The 22,465-nt window shown below is 39.2% G+C and overlaps 2 protein-coding genes across 5 annotated transcripts in view; both read right to left on the bottom strand.

Annotated features, from left to right (window-relative positions):
- ep300b (E1A binding protein p300 b) overlaps positions 1–6,991 on the bottom strand; it is a 46,672-nt gene extending 39,681 nt beyond the window's left edge. For all 4 annotated transcript variants that reach the window (XM_063222449.1, XM_063222451.1, XM_063222458.1 and 1 more), the window contains exons 1-2: positions 4,334–6,991; positions 1,872–2,518 (exon numbers count right to left, since the gene is read on the bottom strand). In XM_063222449.1, the coding sequence (XP_063078519.1) occupies positions 1,872–2,518; positions 4,334–4,427 (741 nt within the window). In that variant the 5' untranslated portion in view covers positions 4,428–6,991. The remainder of the gene's footprint in view (positions 1–1,871; positions 2,519–4,333) is intronic.
- Positions 6,992–7,045: 54 nt separating this feature from the next.
- The window catches only part of xpnpep3 (X-prolyl aminopeptidase 3, mitochondrial), a 55,777-nt gene continuing 40,357 nt past the window's right edge, over positions 7,046–22,465 (bottom strand). Inside the window, exons 9-10 of the mRNA XM_063222470.1 lie at positions 7,611–7,731; positions 7,046–7,411 (exon numbers count right to left, since the gene is read on the bottom strand). Coding sequence (XP_063078540.1) covers positions 7,239–7,411; positions 7,611–7,731 — 294 coding nt within the window. The 3' untranslated portion in view covers positions 7,046–7,238. The remainder of the gene's footprint in view (positions 7,412–7,610; positions 7,732–22,465) is intronic.

Raw genomic sequence — 22,465 nt, 5'->3', positions numbered from 1 at the left:
TTGAGTATGTCTACAAAATGTCTCTCTGCCCATGCCTGCCAGTGCCGTCTGCCATCAGATATCAAATCACACATCAGCCCGGGATGCATTTTCTACATAAGAAATAAATTATTGCCAATCTATACATACTATTCTGATACAAAAAGACGCTGCATCCAATAACACATCTGTCCGAGTCAGGACGAGATCATGTGATGCACACCAAGGTTTCAAACACTAAACCCTAAAATCTTTACCACATGAAAAGATAAACACAGAAATGCTCACATTGTGATGTGCTCTCATCAGGTGTAAAAAAGTAAAACATTACCAGGGCTCCAGACTAACTTTTTGCACTGGTTGCACTGGTGCGCCTAAACATTTTTTTTAGGTGCACCAGCACAAAATTTAGGTGCACCGAAATGTTTTCACCACCCCATACACACACGCACCTCAGCTTTAAAAAATAATTATTAAAAATAATAACAATAGCAATAATAATAGCAACAATAATCATTATTATTATTATTATTATTATTATTATTATTATTATTATTATTATTATTATTCTATTATTTTAAAAGACCTGGAGCCTTTCATGTGCTATAGGTTAGTCTTCCAAATGTGCTCCTTATAAAAGACATGACAGTAGGCTACTGGCTACCTAACTAACACATCTTGGCTACAAGCAGTTTGGCTGGTAGAAAAGACCAAATTAGTAGCCTTTTAGTCAGTATGTGTTTGACTAATAAGATCAACATACCAGCCTTTTCTGAAATGAGGCTACGCACACGGCACAAGCACAGAAGTACAATATGAAGATGGATGGATGGATGGATGGATGGATGGATGGATGGATGGATAGTAGATAGATTTTTTTTTAACAAACCCTGCTAAAAATGTAATGATTTTTAAAATCATTAGACACAAATAGCCTAGCCTATGTTTACAGTGAAATCTGAGGTGAATTGGGTTTCGTCTATTTCCCCGTTTTTGAGCGCTCTCCCTCTGCATAATGATTGTGGTATCTTAGCAAGCGCTACGAACAGACACGACAGCATTAGTGCGCTCGTTCGCTCACTCTCTCTCGCTCTCTCTCTCTCTCCCTCCCTCTATCGCGTGCTGTCTCGAGGTGCATGAACGATGCCTTGCCGACTGATAGGCAGTATGTAGCCTGCACTAGTCGCTATCAAAAAACTCACAGAAGTTCCGACAGACTAGCGCGTCACCTGTTGTTTAGCCAGCTCTGCACACGACTGAAACGGGCAATTATCCGCGCACCCGTCTGCGTTTTTGTGTGCCAATGTTTAATATCCGCTCAAGCCGTTTAGTTTTTCCCCGTGATTGTGACTCTCTCGTGTTTAAAATATCCTCAAGTCATTTTGCTGTTTTTTACCGTGATTGTAACTCTCTCGCCCATTGCAAAACTCGCTGGCACATGTGAACTCGGATAGTTGAGCGAAGTTGAACATTCTATTCTGAAATGTCGGGCTGCCTGTGAACGAGGAAGGGGGAGAAAGCTACCGGTAGTTCAGCGGAGTTGAAGGAATGACCGCATCGACACGCTTTATTGTGTGATGATGGGTCACTTCTGTAGAATGACTATTAATTTTATGTCCATTAAAACGGTTGTTTGGTAATTGATTTTGTTCTACTGATGGCTGGTCGCACCGGTGCGCCTAAAAATATTTTTTAGGCGCACCATTGAAAAAAATGGGCGCATATGCGACCAAATTGGTCGCACTCTGGAGCCCTGATTACATTATTGACAAAAAGACAACAAAGCTTGGTGGCTTCTAAGAACTGACACATGAAGACATCCAGAGGTTTCTTCCATTGGTGCGTTACAACTCCAGTCTTGCAGTGATTGACTGCCATGCCGTGGCGCTTACCTTGTTCATTGCTCCTGGTTGCTGTGGTCTCATGCCTGCATGGCCCATCTGTGGTCCTCCCTGCTGCTGCGGCTGCATCGGCTGTTGCTGTAGTGTGTCCGCCAGCAGGTTGCTGTTGCTACCCATGCCCTGGTTGGGGTAGCCCATCCTGGGGGAGCCGTTCATCACCTGCCCGCCCATCATGCCCTGCGGAGCTCCGCCGGGACCCGGCTGCATCTGCTGCCCGTTTGGGCCCTTTTGGGCTCCTCCCATCATGCCCCTGTTGAGTCCGCCCACCATGCCCGCCTGCTGCATCATGCCCGCAGCCTGCTGTGGCGACGAGTGCTGTGTCTGCTGGCCGCCCATGGCCCCTGGACCACCGGCGGAGGCGTTCAGGCCTCCCAGGAGCCCCATGGGGGCCGCATTGCCTGGGCTGCCGCCGGCCGCCGAGGTGGTGGGCAGGGGGGCTCCGGAGCGCAGGAGCTCCGAGAGCTGCTTGTGTTTGGCGGCGGCATCCTGGCCGCTGGTCCCCAGTCCTCCCAGCCCTCCCACTCCGCCCAGGCTGGTGTGGAGCTGGCTGAGGTCGCCGCCGTTGGGCAAGCCCAGGTCCGTGGAGTTGATGAGCTCATCGGGGAGATCATGCTCCAAGTCAAACAGGGAACCGAAATCTATGTTGTCCATGAGGGCAAAAAGCAAAAGACAGAGCGAAGGGGATAAGAGACCACTTGCACATGGATTTGAACAAACACGCACACACCCAGGCTTGTGCCGAGTACAGAAACTGCCACAAGGCACAAGTGTGGCACCAAACAAACAACAACATGAAAGCATAAGTTGGTAATATGAGGTCTCGACATTTAATGAGAAAACAGCAGAGAAGATGCTGAATATTATAAAAAAGCCAGCGTGTCCGAGCTGAGGACGACCTTTGTCAATAAATCCAAGAAAACTTTTAAGGATTGGGAAAAACTGTCATTCAACTGTCATTCAGCTCAATGAAACCAGACCCCTAAAATTCACCAAACTGTGTAGTACAAGGCATCTAATGTTAATTGCCAAATTTAATGATAATTGCGAACCCAGAGAGGAGCAGGACATTAACATGAATTTAGAGACATTGCAATGGCCAAGGTTTTTCTAGCTTGTTTCATGACAATAAGTAGTAAGTAAAGTAAACAATGTTTTAATCAGACAGCCGCCTATTTTGATCCCATTCATTCCTACATAGCCTATTGGATTTAACTTTTCAAAAGTTACACAAATTGGTCCAAGGCAGAATGTTGAGCTTTTGGTACTTCGACCAACTTATCAATTAGCAGAAACCTAGTGTCTGAGTAGGTAAACCAACAATGTTAAGCTTTTTCTTCTTCTTCATGTTTTTTAAGTAATTTATACTGTTGATGTTGTGCAAGATTTGTTTAAACTGTTAAAAACTAATGCTTATGCAAGTTCGAGGACAGACATTTCAGACATTGAATGCATCATGACTGTACAGTTCTAAACAAAATGCAAGCTACAACTTGATTGGACGTTGGATGAACGTTATGAAAAATCATTCTACTGTGCTCATCATTCCATTCAGTCAGGAATCAGGATGGCCGTAGACGATGAGTTTGAAGAATTCTTATATTAGCCACCCACTGTTGTTGTTTGTTTATGTCAGTCATATACATTTGATTTTTTGACCGCTTGCTGAGCAAAAGGGAAAAAACATAAAATATGCATAATGTTTATAACCTGGGCTGAAAAAGAAGACAAGCAAACAATAACTACCAGCTAAGCTAATCTTACCGCTAGCATGAACCAGCAAGCAAGTCATCAAGGTAACGGTAAATGTGAAGAAATGTTACAAGGCCAACAATACATGGATGGATGTACCTTAATTAGGCAGACTGCATTTCTCTACTAAGTAGTTTATATTCATTGTAAACTGGAAAAGGAGCATTACACCGCTTTATGTCTTCTAAGTTATAAATAGCTGAAATGATGTTTCTTTAACGCAGCCTAAAAGCCTTGGCTGTTGTTTAGGTGGTACACTGTGGTAAATCACAGTGGTGTACCTCTTGAAAAATCACACTCGATGTGGTTTATTATTACTCAATTGTGCCTTTCTAACCCATATTAGACTCATCACGAAGGGCGCATCCACCAAGTCACGCCCGGTTTCCCTAAATACACCATTACTATCCATGATGTTACTGTCCATACGCCACCTAGCTCCTACCAAACAGTTAAAAAACAGATAGCCAAAGTTGTTAGCAAAGAAGCTAGCAATCATATTGTTCGCGAGCTAGCACGGGAAGTTAGCATTATTGAACAATCAAGCTAAACCGTAGATTGGCCAATGATTGATTGGCTTTTATGCGACTGTAAATAAACCTGAGCCACACATCAACTGCAAACGATGCAAAACTGGAAAAAGTAATGTTACGCTTCATGACAATAGAGCATTTCTGAAATGAAAATTATAATCAGATATTTACCATTCCCATCGCTGGCGGAGACAGAGAGAGCCGGTGAGGATAGTTTAGGCCTCTTGGCTGAAGGCGGGCCGGAGTCCAGAACATTATCGGCCATATTTTTTACGAATAACAAAAAATATGTATCCACAAAGGACAGCCGTTTTCCCTTGTTCGTGTCCTCCTGGGGTAATCGGACAACTCCCTTCTCCAAACGTTTTTAATGTGTTGCCCTCCGTTGCGAAGCGGATGGAGGATAGCCTTGTAGCTACAATCTCGTTCTTGATTCGCTTTTTAATAAGACCCAATGGATCAATCCCCCTTGCTTCTCGAATTATTATTTACAAATATAGGATTATGTTTTACTGCTCCGAGTAAAGCAGATCAAGGGAATGTGGTGTCGCCAAAAGGTATGCATCCAAGCTCCAAACTCACGTAGCCTCCTCGGCGACTGGGAGATTGTCCCAAGACTTATCCTCCATGGCTGTATCAGTCTTTTCCGCCATAGTCGGCGGAGAAACCAAGAGTTCAGTTCTGCTTCGTTGGGCTAGGTCGTCGTAGAGCGTGTGGCTGGATGGGACCAGGGTAAGAAATGCAACCCAGTTGTACCCCGATATCTATGCCTAGGGGTTCGCCTCATGCAATACTAAGGAAAATCCCGTCAGAGGGTAAATCCGTCTTTTGCAGCGAGTTCCCATTGCAGTCAATGCAGTTTGTTCCCAGCATCACCATTCGCTTTTCTCTGGGTCAGGATATCCAGATGAAAGTGTGAAAAACTCCCACGACCACCAACAAAAATATACACTGCCAACTGCTTTTAACAACAACAGTCAAGATCAAAGAACAAGTCTTTCTGCAATTGGCATTGGAACTAAAAAAAAAAGAAAATGTCAACCGTTGGTAAAATAGCCCCAAGACTGCAACCTCTTCAAACTTTAAGTCACTAAGCACTCCCACGACCTACAGCCAAAATGACACAATTTACAATGCATCATCTATCTCGCAGTATGTACTTTACAATCTGTCAATCTAGTGTATAATAGTTGGATCAAACTAAAAGACTAGTTTTGTGCGATAAATAGCATACACGTGCATTACAGCTGAAATATAATACCATGGCGCTTATGAGTAGGCTGGACGATCACTTCTGAAGTATGTGAAGAAAAAAAACTATGCCGTGCTCCACAGTTATTCGTGATTAACACTCAATTGCAACAAAAATGCACGATGCATTAACACTGTTTGTTCCAAAACCAGAATACAATCTCTGTTCTGATGTCTAGAATAGCACCTATAGATGTGTCGAACATTTGTTTATGCGTCCAAGTTGGCTCGGGCGCCCTCTGCATGAACAGAATGCAAGAAATTGGGTTTGGAATTATCAAAAATCTCCCATCATTGCTCCAAGCAAATACCTTGATTTTGGAGTTGCAGCAATGTGCATCCCCGATTATCACCACTGCGAGTTTTATAAAACCACCACGTTTACAGAAATTGCATATCTAGCTAATTAATATCAGTTTGATCCAATTAGTCGTTGGGCTAGTTTCATTACAGGCAGACGATTTTTGCAAAGTAATGTTCTTCCACATCTGTGCCTTCCCATCACACATCAAGTAGCCTTTTTGAAGAGGCCACCGAATGTTTAAACGCGATTTAAACCGGTTGACAAATGTTGCAAAAAAATAATTTATCTGTCACTGCGTATACCGCGATGGATCGCGTTGCAAGTTCAGAAAAAAATCCCCAACCAAGAAAAAGAGAATACGGTGGCGTTCGAAAATTGGATAGAACGAGGGGGTTGCTCCAGTATTTTGTAAAATAAAAGTGGGGATCGTTTCTCATCCAGAAGATGCAGGAAGCTTCAGCCCCACAAAATCATTTCGGTTCCTCAAAAACCTTTCATTGAGTCTTTGTGATGCTGTATCCCCCCCTTCGCGTTTAACCTTTTATTTTCTCTACCTTCCAATTCTTCTGTTAAATCCTTCTTTCTCAGTCCTTCCAGCGGCTAGTTAAAGTCATCGTTTTTATCTTCGGGAGGATTTCAATCTCCGTGATCAGAGATAGCAATAGAGTAAAAATTAAACGTTATCTTTTCCTCTCCCTCGCAGGCTTTCCTTCGTTTAAATGTATTGCCTTCTTCCGCCTCTCCTCTCCGCTCCGTAAAAACACCCCCTTCCTTGGATTTTCAAGAGCGCGTTTAACCCGTTCTCTCTCTCTCTTTGTTTCGTTTTTATCTATATTGTTTTCGTTATGTCTTATTTCCACCGAGACGATAGCACCACTCAACTCCCGGCGGCTTTCCAAGTCGCTGGGAACGGTGCTACAGAAGCTCTTTTTCTCGGTCTCCTGCCTCTTTCGGTCTCTCCGCACAAACAAAATGGCGGCTTGTTGTTTCTACTCCTCTGGCACGGGGGGAGGGTTTGAGGTACAGCAACATTAGAAAGGGGGTTTGGCGATCGGGATTTCCCGGAAAACTGTTTCGTATGTTTTCGGAGTCATAGCTTACCAATGCTGCTGAGCGGACAGTCGTGCAACACGTTCGGGATCACGAAAATGGACATGATCAATTTACACTCTACGTTTCACGCTGCCCTTTGTTAAGACACACAAATCAAATATGTGCGGGGTAAACTGACCCAGGAAATCACAGCAAGTCTTTTTTTTTTTTTTTTTGCATCATCTCAGCATCTGCATGGTCATATGAAAATCCATTTCAAAGAGGTTTTGTGTAGATTTCACTTTTCAATAAAATATATTTATTTTGAAAGAACAGAGTTGGCCTACAGCTTTTACTCAATATCTCTCAGGTCAGGTGACAACAGTCCCTTCACAGTCTTTATTAATCAGGTATAGAAATGTAATTTTGTAACCAGCGTGTCTCTGCAGCAGCAGTGCATTTAGATAAAACATTTCCAATCTTTCAAGTTCAACTATCGTTTTGGTTGCATGCTCTCTCCACATCAAGCAGGGATTTGGGGGTGTCAGCCGACAGGATCAGAGGCGGGCCATTTGCCTGTATCACTACGTCGTCCTCTATCCGCACTCCAAGTCCCCGGTAGCGTTTTGGGCAACTTTCATCCTCTTCACAGATGTACAGTCCTATTAGAGCAATCATTAAAGACAAGAGCAAGAGCAATCGTTAAAGAGGTCATACTGTACATAAATACTCACCAATAACTTTAACTTTCATTAACTAAGTCAGTTTTAAAAGTGTCATGTAAGTGTAATACGTATAGTGTAATTACAAAAAGAGAAACAATACAGGACACTCAAGAGAGAGTTATCCAGTCATGCCAACCTGGTTCTACAGTGATGGCCATCCCTGGCTGAAGGGGCTGGGAGCGGGAGAGCTCAGGTGTGTCGTGCACGTCCATGCCAAGGTAGTGTCCAACATGGTGGGGACAGAGGCGTCGCGCAGTCTGAGCAGATTGAGAAAGATGTGACAGCAGTGCATGTTTAACAATGCTTTGCATACACTCATAATCTCATGTGGCAGAGATGTCCACAGGTCAAAGATGGTGTAATGGTAGCTGTGTAATGGGAAAGGGAATGTGCATGTTTTACATGTTTGTTTGCTGTGTGCTCACTGGGAAGACTAGGGAAAACCTTGGTCATTACCAAGCCACCAGCCACTGTAGTTATTGTTTTCCTCTGGTCACTAGCTGTTCAGAAACATTAGTAATTTACTTTCAACTACACAGACTGGAAATGTGCTTGTCAAGAATATACTTGTATTATAATCGCTGGCACTTGTGCATGTTGATGTTACTTTATATCATTCCATCACTTGAAAACAGATTAGGTCTATATTCTATTTACTCTGACTTATTGAGATTATTTCAGAATGAAATTGTATGTGATATTGCTGCATAGAAACAGATACATTCTGAATCCATCTGGCATATTCTAAATAACTTTTAATCAATTTAATCAATAATCTTGATTTCAATGTCCGTTTCTTCTGTAAAGCAACATTAACGTTGAATTTCAAACTTGCCGGTGTTGTGAAGTAGCAATATGACACAAATTATATCTCTACCACATAGCAATTGTTGGGTTCCCTAACAAGCAAGTCGACTGTGCTTGTATCTATGCTGACATTTTCATATTGTACAATACCAACATAGAAAATATGTTGCTTTAGGTAAAGGTTTCAGTTTAGGTCAACATTTAAGATTTCACAGTCACACGATGTGTAAGAGGGTATGTAATATGAATCTAATAGGGTGTTAAATAGTGTGAATCGTTGCCTCAACTGACATGGAAACATTTTCATTCAAACTCTATAGCCCTTCTGTTGGACACCAACCAAATGTTTGTAATCTTGATTTCAAACATGTTTTTAAAAAGGGAAATTGTTTTAACAGGAAATGTTCATTTTAAAGGGTTTTGTAATTTGACATGCGACACAAACACAACTGACCATACTTTTAAAATGTGAATGTATCTGGATTTAGATTACAGTTACTAAGCTTGTCATGTAGCACCTACACTAATCGGAGGTTCTTCTGTGTAATATATTTTCTGGCACAACAAGGTATTACACAAATTAACTTATTACACTGCTGGTTAGACAAATAAACTAAAGGTCTTCTAAATTGTCAATGTGGGACAACACACTTCTGAAAAGTTGGCTTGACAGATACAATTCCCCATGTTGGAAATCATATTTAAAATGATGTCTTGTTTCTATATTTATTATTGTTAAATAAGAAAAATCACGGATCATGCCAAACTAGTTCATCACCTGTTTTATTGGAAAGTTCTCTTTTGGACATGTTGAAATATTTGGTTCAAGTTTTTGTCATGGTACCCCATTTACATTTTCACCATTATACTCTCTGTATTCTCTCAAAATTAATAAAGAAAAAAACACTAAATTACATAATGTATCCAAGAAAGTTCTGAGAGTTTTGTCAAAATTGAGCCATTTTATAAGTTAAAGGAACACATACAATTGGTGCGGTGTGTGTGTGTGTGTGTGTGTGTGTGTGTGTGTGTGTGTGTGTGTGTGTGAGTGTGTGTGTGAGTGTGTGTGTGAGTGTGTGTGAGTGAGTGTGTGTGTGAGTGTGTGTGAGTGAGTGAGTGAGTGAGTGAGAGAGAGAGAGAGAGAGAGAGAGAGAGAGAGAGAGAGAGAGAGATAGATAGATAGATAGATAGATAGATAGATAGATAGATAGACAGACAGACAGACAGACAGACAGACAGACAGACAGACAGACAGACAGACAGACAGACAGACAGATAGATAGATAGATAGATAGATAGATAGATAGATAGATAGATAGATAGACAGGCAGACAGATGTGGGGGTAATTGTGTAGTTGTATTGCCTGATCAACACAAGACATCATGACATCCTCTTCCAAGTATTCTGATGTAAGATCTGATATACCAAGATCTACAACACTTTGTTTGAAATAAATAGCTCCAGTACCACAGGAAAAACCCCATGAGGTAGTAACACCAAGATTCACTGTCTTTAGACAGTTCTTTGGCCAAAGGTATCCATGTTTCTTTTTTTCAGACTTTGTATGAAGGCATGCACATCTATTGGCAAGGGACCTCTGCAGACATCTTACAATAGTCATAGTACTCACAGTTAACTGTAGATTGCCTTTGATCACCATCGAGCGGATCATTGATGCCATTTTAGCATTCTTCAGTCAATTTGCATGGTAGTCTTTTGTTTTCTTCCACATTTATATGTATTTTACTTTCGGGTAATTTCACGTGAAATCAGACACTTTGAGACCCGACCGACCCGGATTTCAATCATACTTGGTGTGCCTTTTTAGTAGCAAGGTAGCACCCCAGAACTGCATTGGTTTGAATCTGACACTAATTTTAAGGGAGAAACAGACTAGGAAAGGTTCACATGTGAGGGTAGGACACTATACATTCAGCCTTGAATATATCAGTCAGTGTTAGTCACAAAAAGATGCCTGTGGTGTTGTTTGAAAGCTCTTTTCTGGCTCTACATATTACACAATCAGCTTGGAATACAACAACTCTTGGAATATGAATTATGATAAATTGAAAAATTAAAAATTGAATATCTAAAAAAGCTATATTTTAAAATGGCCGGTTCCTTGTCCAAACGTAGCCGGCAATGTCATGAGCAACACCTCAAATGCTGGTGTTTGGTTCGTTATTCATTTCAGAGAGAATTTGACTCACAAATATGGCATCATACAGACCACTTACTAATAATATGGTAATACCATAGTAGCATCACATGACAAAACAAAAACAAAACAAAAATGGTCAGTGTCCATGGTCCCAGGTTTCAGAAACTAAGGCAGATGTCCATTTATACACACCAAATGATGATATGTGAATGTTTGAACATTCCTTCTCTGTGTACCTGTGCCATCCTCCCTTTACCGTACTTTAAAGAGATAATCAATGGCTACACTCTCATTTTGTACTCTACCAGTGCATTTGAAGCAGCAGCTGTGTCTTTTGTAGATAATGTATAAGTACGTCCCGTTGCAGTTGCAGGTTCCACTACCAGAAGCACATCCTGATTATCCATGACAAGTCTATCTGGTCTGAAGGGAAAAGTGAAGGATGGAGATGGTCCATGAGGATGCAGGAAGTTCAGTTTCACCTCTCCAGTGCTCGGCATACATTCCTCAACACATGCTAGCCACCAGTTGCCATCATATACTGCTACAACATACCCTTTGATGCTTGAAAATGTAACACATTCCTTTACTGAGCTCACTCTTTCAACTCTGCCTTCTCTGAATGGCCTAACTTCCACTGTGTCCATTGACAATGGGCAGAAGCTGAGTAGTTTTTGAGTACCTGGAATAGTTCTTGCAGATTCAAACCTTTTCAACAGGTTCTCAGCTTCATGATGGTACATCTCTGTTGTGGCAAACTGGCAATGGATGTTCTTGACATTATCCTTGACAAAACAGTTGGTATGGCGTTACAATTTAATTGTCAATAGGACGTTGCAGACTTGCTCGTGCAGCAAGCCATTTAACTGTCCCTCCAACGCCATCACATGGACCTTTGTCATGTGATGTGGCAAAAAAGTGCCACTCTGCATGTATGTGATAATCTGCCTCGTGGTGGCACAAATTTGCTATGTTTTAAGGTTCTTATATTGTGCAGCACAGCCATCAGAAAAATATATTATGATCTTCTTTGGACGTTCTATCATTGACGAAGTGTCATTGAGGAACTGAATTAGGAGCTTCTGAAACATATGTACAGCAATTGTACCATGAATGTTGCAGTCTGAAATAACAACAAAACAGATTTTTTTACCAGTTTCAACTGATCTTGGTAGTAGCATACAAATGGATCGATTGTGGCCTGCACTGGTTGTTCCAGTGAAATGATTGAATAGCATCTTGAATTAAAAAACTGTAGTTTTCTGCAAAATCTGCTACCACTAAAAACGTTCCTGGTTCAAGGGAGTCAGTCAAGGATAATGTCAAGAACATCCATTACCAGTTTGCCACAACAGAGATGTACCATCATGAAGCTGAGAACCTGTTGAAAAAGGTTTGAATCTGCAAGAACTATTCCAGGTACTCAAAAACTACTCAGCTTCTGCCCATTGTCAATGGACACAGTGGAAGTTAGGCCATTTTCAGCATTCAGAGAAAGCAGAGTTGAAAGAGTGAGCTCAGTAAAGGAATGTGTTACATTTTCAAGCATCAAAGGGTATGTTGCAGCTGTATATGATGGCAACTGGTGGCTAGCATGTGTTGAGGAATGTATGCCGAGCACTGGAGAGGTGAAACTGAACTTCCTGCATCCTCATGGACCATCTCCATACTTCACTTTTCCCTTCAGACCAGATAGACTTGTCATGGATCATCAGGACGTGCTTCTGGTAGTGGAACCTGTAACTGCAACGGGACGTACTTATACATTATCTACAAAAGACACAGCTGCTGCTTCAAATGCACTGGTAGAGTACAAAATGAGAGTGTAGCCATTGACTATCTCTTTAAAGTACGGTAAAGGGAGGATGGCACAGGTACACAGAGAAGGAATGTTCAAACATTCACATATCATTTGGTGTGTATAAATGGACATCTGCCTTAGTTTCTGAAACCTGGAACCATGGACACTGACCATTTTTATTTTGTTTTTGTTTTGTCATGTGATGCTACTATGGTATTACCATATTATTAGTAAGTGGTCTGTATGATGCCATATTTGTGAGTCAAATTCTCTCTGAAATGAATAACGAACCACACACCAGCATTTGAGGTGTTGCTCATGACATTGCCGGCTACGTTTGGACAAGGAACTGGCCATTTTAAAATATAGCTTTTTTTAGATATTCAATTTTTAATTTTTTCATTTTCAATTTATCATAATTCATATTCTGAGAGTTGTTGTATTCCAAGCTGATTGTGTAATATGTAGAGCCAGAAAAGAGCTTTCAAACAACACCACAGGCATCTTTTTGTGACTAACACTGACTGATATATTCAAGGCTGAATGTATAGTGTCCTACCCTCACATGTGAACCTTTCCTAGTCTGTTTCTCCCTTAAAATTAGTGTCAGATTCAAACCAATGCAGTTCTGGGGTGCTACCTTGCTACTAAAAAGGCACACCAAGTATGATTGAAATCCGGGTCGGTCGGGTCCCAAAGTGTCTGATTTCACGTGAAATGACCCTTTCATTTGAAAACACTGCAGGTCATTTTAGGTTGACAGCATAACCTTATCAGCAATGCTTCAAATTTATTTCCCTATCCACTTACAGTTTTAATCAAGGTACACTACAGAAAGTATCCTTACGCAAAACACTGCATACAGGTAGGAGCCCATTTCTCTTCAGAGAGAAAGTTTGTCATAGTGTCACACAAACGGCTCGTGATATCTGTTTTTTTTTGGGGGGGGGGGGGGTTAGAGGATGAATGATCTTACCAGTTCAGCTCCCCACTGCTATGTTTGATCATGTTTCTTTCAATTAATTGTTCAATTACACATTAATTACACATGTTGAGTCTGTAGCTTTTTCATGACTTGACTTTAGTAAAACAATTTCTTCAAAAAAACATCTGACTGATTGGGTTACTTATTGGACAGCTATTATTTTGCACATATTTGTATGTCTTTTGTTGCCTCTGAACAGCTTGCAGAACCTCTATTAGAACCTCGCAGCAGGTTGGCAGGATGAGTATAGCAAAACAAAATAAAAATACATTGAATAACTAAAATAAAACACAATAAACTAAATAATGCCAGCGGGGCACTGCCTCACACACCTAGACAAAAAGGGCTATAGGAGAGAGCCTATGTGTTGCCTGCTGTTTGGGCATGATATGAAAAGGATAGACTGATGGAAGACTGTGACTGTTATTCATTTGTTATATCAATTATGTCAGGGAGACTTGGCTGCAATCTACCGGTATATGGGGAACCTTGTCTTACACTACATTTTGGGAACCCCTGCTTTAGACAACAGCTTCATCATTATTTCAGCAACTTTCTCAAAGTCTGATTGGTTTACCCCTGAACACTCACTGGTACACAGAGCACTATAAGATCCATAGGCGATGGCACACTGATTAAAATAATTTATCTTAAACAACAGACTTCAACCATGATGGACACACCATTGGCAGTAGGGTATGCATGGTTGTATTAACTGAATTAATATAGTTAAATAATATAGTCAGTGTGCAGCACTTTGTGGAAAGCAGTGTATGAACAACAACTGATCGCTGACCCCCACCCCGCTCATCTGCTTTGTGCTGGCACTATACTTCTATACAGGGGTGGGAGACGTGACGCCTTGTTTTTTCGTAACATTGGTTAAAAACCTACAAAACTGTTATTTTTCCTTTAAAAAACAAATGTCAATGAAAGAAAATGTGATACATTATGTTTCATATTAGTCTTAAATGAGAAGAAACATTTTTGTTAAGATTTGTGAGTGATTCTACGATTCGTCTGCGCTTTTAAGTCTATGGATTTTATTTGCCAATTCCACTAACTATTAACTGCACCCAATGATGTTTTGGACATTAGCACACATTTATCTTTCATATAATACAGAAAGTGTAGACATTGCATTATTTCCCTCAGCAAGAATGAATATTTAATACTGGTTTTGGGCGTTTTCATGCCGTCCTGTTTTCCAAATGTCAGATTCAGTCTTCATATTAGCATGTAAAGAAACTTGTTTTGCCCAAGACGATTGCAAATGTTGATTCACAGTAATCATCACAATATGAGAAAACTCTCAGAAAGACCACTGTCCTTTCCATTATACATGAAATTTGCCATTTTGTGTGTGTCCACGAAAACTGTGTTAACCGTGTCATGGTCTAAAACCCCCTCCATAAATCAGTAATGGTTTGGTCTTAGGCCACACGAATAACATCACGTGATGTCTTAACCTCTTTGGCAGGATATGGGGAGACTTTTTGGTAAGTTTTGAGCTCCATCCTTCCATAATTTAATCCATTCTTTTTCATGTTCTCATAGCGGCAAAGTTGCCTGTCAACTGTGTTATCAACATATTCACAAGAATCTGAATTAGAAATCACATGCAGAAAAACACAGATAAAGCATACAAATACATGAATTGATTAAGGTGTTGTGGTGGAACTTCTGAGGTCCTCAGTTAGCACAACACCATAAAAATGGCTGAAATGTCAACCGTGTTACCGTCAATGGTGTTACAATTAGCTATGACAGTTCAGGAGGGGTATGTTTTTGCCAATATATCTCCATATTGACAAACAAAAAAAATAATTTGTGTTCTAGGGAGATGGGTTTGTCTGCTCTGTTTTTTCTCCTAAAAAAGTGCCGACTTGTTCCCCTGCACAGTTGAGTAACACGGTTGACTGTGTTGAAAGTGTTTTTGTGCTATTGATCCCTTATGTGTTGGAAAAATCCTAGGAACAGACACTAGGGATTATCTCTGGAGAAGAAAGTCTTGTGTAAGGAGGGTGACTAAATTCAAATCAGACATTACAGGGATTTATAATGAAAAATGTGTCAGTCTGTATCACAGTGAATCATAAAATCCTACTTATGAAGCTCAACAATCACATTTTCTATATCAGTTGCACAGATTAATGACAACATTATTGCTAAGGGACATAAGCACTTTCAAACATATGTTGTTTCAACTCTGTAGTATTTTTATATATGTTTGAAATGACATAGTATTTGTCCATAACACTGTTGACAAAATAATCAAGCAAATGTTCGTATTGTGAGTATTTATCAAATGATTTAAGATTAAGCTTGGCAATTTGTTTGTTTGGAAACTTAAATATATACACTATGTAAACATCTAGGTCATTTAGTTGAAAACAAATACTGATAATTGACATTTTGCTTTTGCCAAAAGCGTAGGCGAATCGTAGAATCACTCTTATGTAAAGGTTTATATGTCAAATATCCTGCGGTGTGACTGTAACATTAATGAAACCTGGAATATAATATATATATAAATTAACCAACAACATTTTGAATAATGTATGAAGCATTTGGTTACGCCCTTAAACGTCAACCACCCATAGACATCTCTATAGAAAGACCTACCAATGTAAACTGTAACAAACAAAGTTGTGTGTCCTTGGAGTGGCCTTCATTGCAATCAAGTCCTTGACACACCCACTTACTTGAAGTCTAAACTAAGACTGATACTGTATATTCCTGCAAATTTCCAACATTAAAGTATTGTTGTCAACTTGTTCTATCTGGTGAGAATTCTACTACTTTCTCACAAGTCTTGGGTGTTAGTTGGTAAGACTAATTATCTGATTTAAAACCACAGTTTTAGAGAATTATTTATTTTACCAGAGTGCAAGGATACTTACTGACCTTTTCTACACTGGAGCACATGTCTGCATAGGTTTTCTGTTTTTTCTTACTTTTGTATTGATACATATATATTAAACAAAAGAAAGATGCATAAATCAAAGAAAACAAGTGATCTGATTGATAGTAACTTTAACCAGTAGTATAAAGTAGTGTTGCATCGATACTATTTTTTGGCCCCGATACCGATACCCGAATGTGTAGTATCGTCCGATACCGATACCATACAGATACTACTCTGTTTGAAATTCATTTAACTTCGTCTGGCTGCTGCCTACCTTTGTGAAACAGGAAAAAGACTAATACTGTACAAAGTGAATCCAGTAGAACTTTTAATACTTTTAAAGTACCTCTGATATAAAATAACTAAGATCAAGGCTGCGTTCAAGTGTCATACGAGCATCAGTAAATGGTATCGGTGCCCTATTTGTTGGTACTCACCGATACCGATAGCGCCATTTTAGTGCAGTATCGGGGCCCCGGCCGATACTGGTATCGGTATTGGTGCAACACCAGTATAAAGGGAATTAATCGATTTCATCAGGCTGAGAACACTTTTTTGACAAGGCAATTTTGCCAGACTAACAAACACAGAACTTGGATGTCGCCGTAGACAGTCTAGCGGAAGAGTGTCATAAGTGTGAAGAGTTTTTGTAGTTGTGCTTCATTGTGCACTTCATTGTGCACTGTGTAAGATGGTGGCCAGAGTAGGCATTGCAACTATGCAACCAATTGAAACTGCTGCCTATTGTTAAATTTGATCTTGTCATGACTGGTCATACTAGTAAATTAGTTTATTATTCAGTAAACAAAGTACAGTAAGGTTTGCTGCTAAAAATGTCTTTCTGGAAACTGAAAAAGGTGGACATGGAGAACATCCACCTTCTCATTTATTTTCCCAGTCATAATGAATACTTCAAATTTGATGGTGGTGGTAACTGTGAAAAAGTTAACATTTGTGAATGGGCAGCATGAAGTCTGGAAAGAAACTGCTAAAATATTTAACAGTTCACCTTTAAAGGAACGCTTGGTATTTTTGCTCTCTAGTTGCCCTACAGGTTGGAAGTGGAATCACCTGTTCTGGAGAGATACAGAGAGATGGGTCCGTCCCTACTCCAAGCTTATGGTGCTTAGTGCGGTTATAGGTTACAGTGGCAAAGCAAATTCTTAAAGGGGCACAAGGTAGGACGATGTCGTTTGCACAGTGTCCATGGCATGCCTGTCTCAAACTCTATACCGTAATAAAAAAAACACTGTTCAAATAAACTCGCTGTGAGACTGTTTTTCATCACGGAATGCCAGCAGTTAATACAAATCTGAATACGGTATGTAAAGCGATGTTTTCAAGTGAAATGTGTTTCCCACGATACTCCTTCGGACAGCGCTGTAAAGTTGCATGTGGGGTTTTCTGACAGCGGACCATGGAAGTGGTCGCGAGAGCCATCGTTCACTAACTAATGAAGACTCGCTCATGCATCGGCTGACTCGGGACCATGATTAATTAAACTTACCCTTTCATGCAGACACCATGAAAAAAATGTGCAAGATTTTTTATATATTGATTTTCTCACTCATAATGGAGCTAATATGAAGAATCTTTTGGAATTTTTCAAAAATCTCTTTTGATGTGGAAGTTATTTTACTGTCCACATATGTGGACACTGCGCATCAAAGGAGTGAAAAGTTATATAGGCCTATACTGTATTTCAAGTTCAAATTAAGCTGTTTTATTCATTTTTATGGTGTTTTATGCTATATAACAACACAATATAACACTTTAACACCATATATCACTGTAATTAACCAACAACAAAAACATATATATAAAAATAGCATTGTTTATATAGGCGGTCATAGAAAAATATGTGGAAAATTCTTATTGCATGCAAGAAGACAACCAATGCTGGTGAACAAAAAGCTCAGTTTGATTCAGCATGTACTCTAGCTCAATCTTACATCATTTATGTTGTCCCTGTATAAAAGGTAATGTGAAATTTGCCTCCAGACACATGCGTTCTGTAGTCATTCATCAGCATTTTCAAGTATTTTCTGTAAAAAAAAATAGTGTTGTTAAATAGACCCCCTATTATAAATGTAAGTTAATTTACTTACTTTCCATGTTACCTTGTGTCATATTACAACATTATATGACACTTATGCATTATACATTACACTATTTAAGGAACAAAGATGAAACAAAGAGGAAAAAAACCTGTCAATTTAGCAATATTTACATACACAGCTATGGCAAGATTTGTGGGGAAACCTTGTTGCATGTGGAAAAAAAACCTTAAATTCTGATGAAGACAAATCTGTATTTTGATTCAGCATGGATTCTAGCTTAATCCTACATCATTTATGTTGTCCCTATATGAAAGGTAATATGAAATTTGCCTCCAGACACATGCGTTTCTGTAGTCATTCATCAGCATTTTCAAGTATTTTCTGTAAAAAATAGTGTTAAATAGACCCCCTATTTATAAATGTAAGTTAATTTACTTACTTTCCATGTTACCTTGTGTCATATTTACAAACATTTATATGACACTTATGCATTATACATTACACTATTTAAGGAACAAAGATGAAACAAAGAAAAAAAAACTGTCAATTTAGCAATATTTACCTACACAGCTATGGCAAGATTTGTGGGGAAACCTTGTTGTATGTGGAAAAAAACTTAAATTCTGATGAAGACACATCTGTATTTGATTCAGCATGGATTCTAGCTCAATCCTACATCATTTATGTTGTCCCTATATGAAAGGTAATATGAAATTTGCCTCCAGACACATGCGTTTTGTAGTCATTCATCAGCATGTTCAAGTATTTTCGTGAAAAAAAAATAGTGTTAAATAGACCTCCTATTATAAATGCAAGTTATTTTACTTACTTTCCATGTTACTATATGTAATATTACAACATTATATGACACTTACACATTATATATTACAGTATTTAACGAACAAAGATGAAAAAAAAAAAAAAAGAGAAAAAAAAACTGTCAATTTAGCAATATTTACATACACAGCTATGGCAAGATTTGTGGGCGAAACCTTGTTGCATGTGGAAAAAAAAAAACTTCAATTCTGATGAAGACAGATCTGTATTTGATTCAGCATGTATTCTAGCTCATTCCTACATCATTTGTGTCATTTTGTGGTGAAAGAATCCCGAAATATGCCTATAGGACACGTGCGTGATGAAACACTAATTTTTAGGTAGTTTTTCTTGAATTTATTAAATTAAAAGTGTTAAAATGTGTTAAATATGTTAAAAAATAATTTATTTTTCACACTATAATCATTATAAATGCTCATAACATTAAGTATTTGCCCAAAATGAGCAGAATATTCTCACGGTAATCATAAATAATATGTTTATCATTAGACTCCCTTGATGCGCAACGTCCACATACGTGGACAGTAGCTTTATATTGTATAAAAACCTACCTTTATTGTAAATTTGGATTTTAACAACATAGACTTCTCAAGTGAACTGTACTAAACATCATAATATTTTTTAAAACCTGAAATTGCCCTTTGGTGTGGTTGATTTTCAGATATAAACATGCTTGTTATGGTCATAATTCACATCGGTGGATTTCTTAGATTGATGATGTCATCAAACACTTAATATTTAGTGCAAAAAGTTATAACTGCTGTTAAAGTATTGTAATGAACCTCATGGTACTTCCCATATACAATTCGGAAAAAAATAACCACTATTTACCTATCTAAAGTGGGGTTAGAATTACTGTCCACGTATGTGGACACCGTGCATGAAAGGGTTAATCCTACCTGGAGCCCCTTTAAGTGCCTCTCACCCTGTTTCGACTTAAAGAACCACTGAAACAATTTTGTAAATATTATGTTACGCCTCAAAAAAGTACTTAGTATTGCTTAACCAATCATTCACGATTTGTCGTGAAAAATATTGGCAAAACAGTGTTATGTATTTGGTTACACTTTTAATACTATTTCAAGCATATACACCCACGGAAAAAATCCAAACTACCGGTATTCGAAATGATCAGTTATTCTTGTTTTATTTTACTACATGTACTTACAGGCATGTGTTTGAGTATAGTGCCCATTGTTGTTTCATTCTAAATACTACTGACAACATTTCCTCCGAATTTCGAATGATAACATTGTCATTTAGAGCTTTTATTTGCAGTATGTTCTGCCCGTTTCAGCTCCTGTTGAACTAAACTAAAAGCAGGGACCAAAGCCTGATTAATGTAACCCAAATGTGCTGTCCTTTCTGATATCAAAAACATCTGCCATGTTCTAACTATACTTTAGTTTTAGACAAGGGGTCACAGATTACTAGTATTTTTCTCAAAGACACATGGATCATGCCAGCAAGCGAGCTTTAAGCCAGTAACCTGTGTTTGTGCTTTATTTATTGCTAATAAGCTCTTGTCTTGGTGTGTAGAAGAATGAAGCAGAAAAAGCAAGTGACATTTCTCACAATCTATCTTTCATCTTTTCAGTGGTTTGAGATAGTATTTGGAGAAAAGACTGAATACTTCCAAACGCCTCGCTGGAGTCTTGCTAGGAGCTGTAGACGGTGGGCTAGATTTCGTAGCTCCTTTAGAAAACGAGTTTCGTTCTCACTCTCGAGTGGCAACTTGATTTTTCTAATATGACCTCCTGACAATATGTACACTGTGTGCAGAATTATTAGGCAAACAAGTTTTTTGACCATATCGTCCATTTTATACATATTGTCCGCAAACAGCCTTTATGGACATGAACACATATTGGATTTAAGCATTCCAGATCATGCATATTGGTATAATAAGAGATGGTGTGATCGGACGAGCCCAATAACCTATATCAGGCCATAATTAATGTGCATAATTATTAGGCAACTTTGTTTTCCTATGGGAAGATGGGCCACAAAAGAGATCTAACAAACTCTGAAAAGACTATAAACAATTTTGAAGTCTTCCAGAGGGGTGTGGCTGTCTTAAAATATTGGTCATGTCCATCTAATACACTGTTACAAAGCCATCAGTGTCACATGACATGTGCTCACAAAGTAACTGCCAGATTGAGAAGAACTGAGGATGAAAATACCACAAAACTATTACCTTGCAATGTTGTTATATTCCAGAACTGAAACCTACATTGAGTGTCCACAAGAACACTGTATTCAGCACTCAGAGACATGGCCAAGGTAAAACAGGCTGAAACCTGAATACCACTCTACAAGAAACTTAAGTCAAGGCTGGGTCAAGAAATGTCTTTAGACAGGTTTTTCAATTGTTTTATGAACTAGTGAAAGTGACTGTTAATGGACCAGGTAGATGAGCCTATGGCTAGATCAGTAATGTGCACACTCAGATGAGTTCCTGAGTTCCAATCAAATGCCAGCAAAGTACTGCAGAAATACCATTGTCTTCTTAAAAGATGCAATTTCTTCCTCTCAAAGATCCAGCCATGGCCTCATCCACCCTGTCCATCAAGAGTCACGTTCCCACATCCATAATACCTTTGAAAACTCTGTCCCCCGGTATTTTTGACCCAGTCTTGACTTAATTAACTTGTTAAATGGTTGTCTGGTGTCATCCCTTCTTACCTTGGCCATGTCTCTGAGTGCTTAATACCCTGTTCTCCTGGACACTTGGTGTAGGTTTCTATTCTGGAATATGATAGGACTGTTTTTTTGTAGTTTCACCTTAAATTCTTCTCAATTTTTGGCAGTGACATTTCTTATGAGACTGATGACTTTCTAACGGTGCATTTGATAGTTTTGTGCTAACGTGACCAACGTCTTGCCAATTTCAAGACAGCCACAACCCTCTAGAAGACTTCAAAATTGTTTAGAGACTTTTCAGAGTTTGTTAGATCTATTTTGTGGTCCATTTTCCCAGAAGAAAACAAAGTTGCCTAATAATTATGCACACCTGATATAAGGTGTTGGGCACCTTCGACCACACCCCTATCTTTTTATACAAATATGCATGCGCTGGAATGCTTAAATCCCATAGGTTTTCATGTTCATATAGATTCCTGTTGGAAAATATGCATAAAAAAGACAATATGGTCAAAAAACATGTTTGCCTAATAATTCTGCACACAGTGTATTGCTTTGAGGGAACAGACCTGTCCTCTTTTTGACATTTATCTCTCGTTGCCCAATGATGGTCAGACAGTCGAACACTAACAGCGAAAAAGAGCACTTCTGAAAGTTTGAGAAAAATATATATTTTTGCATGTACACAACAAGTGAGCCCACTTACCCCCCAACTTGTAACTTTTTGCCATGAAATCTGACGGTTCCGGGTAGCATGCACGCGCTAGCTGTATTCTGCCTCGTTG

Source organism: Engraulis encrasicolus, chromosome 2 (assembly GCF_034702125.1).
Source record: "Engraulis encrasicolus isolate BLACKSEA-1 chromosome 2, IST_EnEncr_1.0, whole genome shotgun sequence".
NCBI lineage: Eukaryota > Metazoa > Chordata > Actinopteri > Clupeiformes > Engraulidae > Engraulis > Engraulis encrasicolus.
The sequence above is the reverse complement of the archived record's forward strand: the minus strand, read 5'-3'. Positions and strand labels throughout refer to the sequence as shown.